Consider the following 6,767-nt stretch of genomic DNA (forward strand, 5'->3'; position numbering starts at 1 on the left):
GAATTCATTCAGGTGACCTATTGCTATCTGTTTTTGTCCGTCGTCGTTCGTCGTGCGTCGTGCGTTAACATTTGAACATTTTCAGCTTCTTCTCTGAAACCCCTGAACCAATTTCAACCAATTTTGGCATATAGCATCTGTGGGTGGAGGGGAACAAAAATTGTGAAATTCGTGGTCCCTGCCCCCCTGGGGCCTGAGGGGTGGGGCAAAAACCATCAAAATGGGTGTAATTTTAAAAAATCTTCTTCTTTACTCCTGGACATCAAGAAGCCAAACTGTGGGCATAATTATAATGAGCGTTGAGCCGTCTACCAAAATTGTGAAATTCATGGCCCCTGGGGCAGGGGTTCTTGTGTTAGGGTGGGGCTCTATTGGTCATATATTGAAAGTGTAGAAATTCTTTGAAAATCTTCTTCTCTGTCCCTGGGTGTATAGCTCAACAATAAAACAATACACCATCTGTTGTAACCATTTATTCCAGTGTTTCAACCTACAAATGAAAGTACAAAAATTACCAAATTCATGACAAAACTTTGTTAAGTAGTTTTCACATCAAGATAAATCCTAAAAAAACAGTCATTCAATATTTCCTCAAAACGCATAACAGTCTACATCTGATAACATAGAACTAATACTTAATAAATGTACATGAATTTACTCACACATTGATGGGTCCAACATTATTGAGCTATAACGTACTAAACAAAACGTGGGATTATCTATCCATGCATGCCGTTCCAAAACAAACACACTTCCGGTAAAATAAGTAACAAAATAGTGGCCAACTATAATATTTCCGGAAAGTTTACAATATCGTTGACGATACACTCCCCCAACTAGTTTCTTAATCAGTCCACAACTAATCACATTCATCAGTAGGTAGTATTACAACAAGTCGATGGACGGATCTACGAATGATAGTGTCAGTACATCCAGTATAGCTTGCGCCGGGACCTACATTTTTGTATCGCACTGTAACGTCTCGAACCTTTCCGTCTGTTCCTGGCTCTGCCTCAGCAACTTGGGCAAGCTTCCATTTCCCCCGAATCAAGTTGGCGTCCTGAACTAAAACCAGATCACCCCGTTTCAGATTCCTCCTGTTTGTATGCCACTTCTGTCTAACAATTAGAGTGGGGAAATAATCTCTGATCCATCTCTTCCAAAAAGCATCAACCAGCTGTTGAATAAACTTCCACCTGAGCCGTGGGTTGCAACGTTCATCCATTTCAATCTGAGGAACTCGTGCACTGGATCTACCCAATAACAAGTCATTTGGGCATAAGTATGTTCCTTCATTTGGATCACACACCTTGGTTCCAATAGGTCTCTCATTCACCAAATTTGCAACCTCAAAAAACACAGCTTGCAATTCCGAAAATGTCAAAATCGAATCACCAACAGCAATTTCAAGACACCTCTTCACAGACTTGATCAACGATTCACTGCACCCATTTTCCCACGGTGCATCCGCAGATTTAATGACATTCCATTCTATTCCATACTTCTTTAGTTCCTTTCCCGCAGCTACTAATTGTGTGCCTGCATCAGAAATCATTCGTTTCGGGTTGCCACGAAGAGATATGAATCTCCTGAACACAACAAGGAAACTTCCCGTGTCGTAACCTTCAGCCAGGTCAACATAAACACCTCTGCAGTTAAGGCAGTTAAACAATACACCATATGCCTTTCCGTGTGTCCGCTTCTTGACTGTGTCACGTATGGTATATGGTCCGAACATGTCAACGGCACAGTTGTAGAATGGAGGTGCTGGGCTCAGTCTAAAAGAAGGTAAGACACTCATCTGTTGTTGCACTAACACCTTATCCCGCTTTCTGCATACCACACAATTCTCCTTAATTCGTTTAATGATTTTGCGAACTCCAGGAATCCAGTATTTACTTCGCATCTTTGCTAATGTCACTTCCAATCCTGCATGATCTTCACTGTGAACACTGCGAACAACTAACTCGGTAAAACGTCCCTTTCTTGGTAACAAAACAAATTCTCTTTGATTCCATGATTGTTTGATCCACTCAGCCATTCGTTGTCCAACACACACAACTCCATCTTGATTAAGGAATGGTCCAAGTCTTTGAAACTTCTTCATCCAGTCCTTTGGTAAATCTTTCTGTGCATGCTTAACCCAACTCATCTCTGCTTCAATTAATGTCTCCATAGTGATCTTGTCACAAATGCCCTTAAAAGTCTTCCATTTAAATATGGATAAGACAATGCTGGTAACTCCAAGTAGTTTCTTCAAACCGGCGAACCGATCAATATCAATGGCAATGTCACTAATAGTTGAGCAATCATCAGATGTGATCGACATGGTTATTCCAACAACATCAGGTATCTGATCACTATCCAGGGTAGTTTCTTGAGTTATTGGCCATAATTCGAACGGCATCTTTAAGAAATCTGGACCCCTTTGCCACTTGAAATTAGCCCCTAGAGCACTTGCTGATGCAACCCTTGTAGTCATGTCTGCAGGATTCTGATCTCCTTGAACCCACCACCACTCAGTAGGATCCGTTTTGCTTTGTATTTCAGCAACCCGTGTTGCCACAAATGTTCCAAAACCATAGCTCTCTCGTTGTATTTGTGCTCTGACAATCATCGAATCAACGATATGTACAATCTTGCTGAATCTAAAGTCCAGTTCTGTCACAAGTTTTTGATGAAGTCTAGATGCAAGCACTGCTCCACACAATTCGAGACGAGGAGTTGACAACTGCTTCGCTGGTGCAATTCGATTTTTTGCGATAACTAGATTTGATTCATATGTGTTGTCGTTAGTATGCCATCTAATGTAGGCACATGCACCGTAGGCTTGTTGACTTCCATCTGAGAATATGACAAGAATTGGATCACCTTCCGCGTTTTCTGGCATAATACATCTTTTGAATGTTATTGATTGTAATTCATACAATCCCCTAAAGAATTGCATCCATTTAACCCTGATTTCTTCATTCATAGGTTCATCCCATCCATTCTGAATTTCTTTGGAACACATGCTTCTCATGAGAATTTTCGCATATAATACGTATGGAGCAATAAGTCCTAGAGGATCATAAATGCCTGCTACCTGACTAAGGACCATCCTGTGAGTTAAATTATCAGGAATAAGATGCAATTGTTCTTCCTTGAGATCATCTTCTAAATGTATTCCACGTCTTTTCGACGAAAAGTTCAATTTTGCCTTGAATGTCCAAACGTCATCTTTGGGTAACCAACACATTCCAAGAATGTTTTCCTGTTCTGCACACAACACATTCATTCCTGTAAAATGCTCACTTTGATCACCAGAGATTATCCAATGTTTAACGCGAAATCCTCCATGACTTAACATCATTTCAGTATCCTGAATTATTTCCTTGGCCTCACAAACAGTATTCACTGAGATAAGTAAGTCATCCATATAACTGTTTTTAATGACTAATTCTGCTGCCTTTGGGTATTCAGTTTGATACATTTCTGCTGTCATCCGCAAGGCCATAGTGGAAATTGTTCCGCTGGGTCTGTCTCCAAATGTCACTGATGTTAATACATAATGATCAGGTAGTTTGTCTAACTGCAAGTCTCTCCATACAAATCTGTGTGTATGCTGATCTCTTTCAGATAGTTTGATTGCATTATACATCTTGGTGATGTCTCCTGCAATAGCTATTTTCCTTTGTCTAAATCTGATGATGACCCCTAAAAGGTCATTCAGAACATTTGGTCCCTTTGCCCAATATTCATTCAATACATGACCCATATACGACGATGATGAATCAAATACGATCCGCACAGGTGTTGATTTGGAATTTGGTTTTAAGACCTCGTGGTGTGGAATGTAGTGAATAGGCCCATCGTATGTATCCATCTCTTCATCAGTTAATTTTCTTGCCACGCTCCTTTCCACCATATCCATAATCTGGTCACCATATGCTTTACTGTAATCTGGTCCTGCTCTTTCCAAACGTCTTTCTGTGGATCTCAATCGATACATTGCTGCGTTCACATTGTTAGGGAGATACTTTGGATCTTTAACCCACGGATATGTAGCGGTCCAGTATTTACCCAATTTGTCATATTGAAGTCCATCCTTTATAAGGTGTAGCTCACGTTCTTCCTTCAGAGTATAACTTCCATTACCTGGTGGGCATTTCCCGCACCTGCAACTTCCACACTTTGGCACACAATAAGTTCCTAGACTTTCTATGTCGAAAAAGTAATCAACAACAGTCTTAAAGTTGCCCATGTTCAACCGAATAGGCTCAATTATCCTTCCTGAAGTATGATGAATGCACACAAGATTTGATTCTGCTGTAACAGGTACTCGTAAATTGTCATGACTTCCTCTAATACAATATCCAAATTGGTTCCGCATCAATTGGAGATTTCCAATCTGATCAACTTTCTCCGGTAATAAAATGCAACAATCGGCTCCTATAAGCAGATCCACTTTTCCTTCAGGTCTCAAGATGTTTCCCTCTTTGACCCCTTTAAAGAATTTCACTACTCCATGGACATCCACCTTTGAAATATCTGCTGTAATTTTGTTAATTCCATATACTTTGACTTGCCAGACCTTGCCATTCATGTCTGTCAGTGGCAGCAAATATTCCTTACTTTGAATACACTCAGATGTATTTCCCACCTTTGTTATTGACAAATTTACTTCACGTCCCTTCAGTCCAAGCTTTCTAGCCGATTCGTACGTCAGAAGTGATATATTAGCTCCGGGATCCCATAAAGTAGTTAGTGACACACTGTTGCTTTTCACTTTACTGATCATGAGAATGACTCCCTTCTTTCCTTGCTCTTCATTAACTATGTTCACGTTATGATGATGCGCACTTGCATTTAAGATTGCCCCGTGTAAGAATGGGTGGTGAAATCTACCACATTTTTGTTGATGAAAGTCTGTGATATCACAAGGTTTTCTGTTTACACACCGTTTTGAAAGATGACCACTTTTCAAACAACTAAAACAAGCGCCATTTCTTCTTAGTAATTCCATCTTTGTTTCTCCATCCAAGGCAGAAAAACCTGTACAGTCTCCGATGAAGTGATTATCTGTCTCATGATACCAGCATTTTTTTCTTAAAGGAATGTCATTTCTGGTAGTGTTATGCGTCACACCCTTTTGTTTGCCGTTAAGAAGAGCATCCGTTACTTGTGCTAGACCATCAATCACTTGTTGCATTTTCTGTTCATTTTGTTGCATTTGACTCTGTATAACATTAACAAATGCATTGTCAACTTTGTCATTTTTCTCCTCTTGTAAATTTGTCATGGTATGTATTCGTCCCTTACGGGAAACACTGTCCGTTTCACTACCTCTAATATCTGAAGTCATGTATTCAATCGCGGTCTTCTCGTCCAAAAGAAATCTCAAGAATTCAGAGAAGTCTGTAGACTTTATCTTAAGCTTCCGTAAGGCCCATTCTCTCTTCTGAATAGATGGTAATAACTTTTCAATCTCACATATCATGGTAGCAGTATTCATTTCCCTTTCCAAGCCCATACGCTTTAGAATTAGCCAACATCCCTCCACAGTTTCCACCATTTCTATAAACTTCATACTGTCTCCTTCCGGAACTGTTTCCAGTGCTTTTATGTCAGTCAAAACAGTGTATGTTAACTTTTCTGGCCTTCCATATTTTAGATCAAGACGCTTCAACATCTCCTCAAAGTTATTGTCCACTCCCTTAATAATTTCCAAGGGTTCTCCAGACAAAGAACTTTTCAAAGCGAATGGATCTTCTCCATAAGTCGGAATCATGTGGGTAATATAATCCAATCTAAAGCTAGGATAGTCCCGTATCTTGCCACTAAAGTGTGGTGGATCCAATTTTTTCACCTTTAAAGATTGGTTTTTACCGCACTTTTCTTTCAATGCATTCTTTTGTGTTGTTAATTTGAAACAAAGGGATCTCGCTTTACACAACTCTTTGTATAAAGTGTTCATATCGTGGTTCACTTCGTCCACTTTAGTTTTGTCGTCTTCATTGTCTGAATCAAAGTTCTCTAGATACTCACAATGCCGAACTTCCATGCCCTTGTATGACTGTTCTAGATCATCTAACATCTGTTTGATTACTTCTGATTCTTCTTCATCCTGAATTTTCTCCAGAAGACGTCCGTATATTCTGTGAAATCTTCCCTTCGCGGTACTTCGTTTTTTCTTTAATCCCTTCCGAATTTCCTCTGCCATAATATCCAATGTGTTGAAATGTATAGCTCAACAATAAAACAATACACCATCTGTTGTAACCATTTATTCCAGTGTTTCAACCTACAAATGAAAGTACAAAAATTACCAAATTCATGACAAAACTTTGTTAAGTAGTTTTCACATCAAGATAAATCCTAAAAAAACAGTCATTCAATATTTCCTCAAAACGCATAACAGTCTACATCTGATAACATAGAACTAATACTTAATAAATGTACATGAATTTACTCACACATTGATGGGTCCAACATTATTGAGCTATAACGTACTAAACAAATCGTGGGATTATCTATCCATGCATGCCGTTCCAAAACAAACACACTTCCGGTAAAATAAGTAACAAAATAGTGGCCAACTATAATATTTCCGGAAAGTTTACAATATCGTTGACGATACACTGGGTATTAAGTAAACAAACTAATAGCATGGTAATGATGAGCAAGGATGCCTCTTTATACCCCCCGCAACAAGTTGTGGGGGGTATACTGGAATCGGGTTGTCCGTCTGTCCGTCCGTCCGTCCATCCGTCTGTAGACGCAATGGT

At 39.5% G+C, this 6,767-nt stretch overlaps 2 protein-coding genes across 2 annotated transcripts; both read right to left on the reverse strand.

Moving 5' to 3' along the window:
- LOC130048226 (uncharacterized) lies at nt 1-4,466 on the reverse strand. Its single transcript, XM_056144643.1, has 2 exons — nt 663-4,466; nt 1-490 (listed from the first exon to the last, which is right to left on the reverse strand). The coding sequence occupies exon 1, from the start codon at nt 4,370-4,372 to the stop codon at nt 860-862; it is 3,513 nt and encodes a 1,170-aa protein (XP_056000618.1). The 5' UTR covers nt 4,373-4,466; the 3' UTR covers nt 1-490; nt 663-859.
- Nucleotides 4,372-6,202, reverse strand: LOC130048707 (uncharacterized). Its single transcript, XM_056145740.1, has 2 exons — nt 4,664-6,202; nt 4,372-4,431 (listed from the first exon to the last, which is right to left on the reverse strand). The coding sequence occupies exons 1-2, from the start codon at nt 6,200-6,202 to the stop codon at nt 4,372-4,374; spliced, it is 1,599 nt and encodes a 532-aa protein (XP_056001715.1).
- Between the last annotated feature and the right edge of the window lie 565 nt (nt 6,203-6,767).

This window comes from Ostrea edulis, chromosome 7 (genome assembly GCF_947568905.1).
Source record: "Ostrea edulis chromosome 7, xbOstEdul1.1, whole genome shotgun sequence".
Lineage (NCBI taxonomy): Eukaryota > Metazoa > Mollusca > Bivalvia > Ostreida > Ostreidae > Ostrea > Ostrea edulis.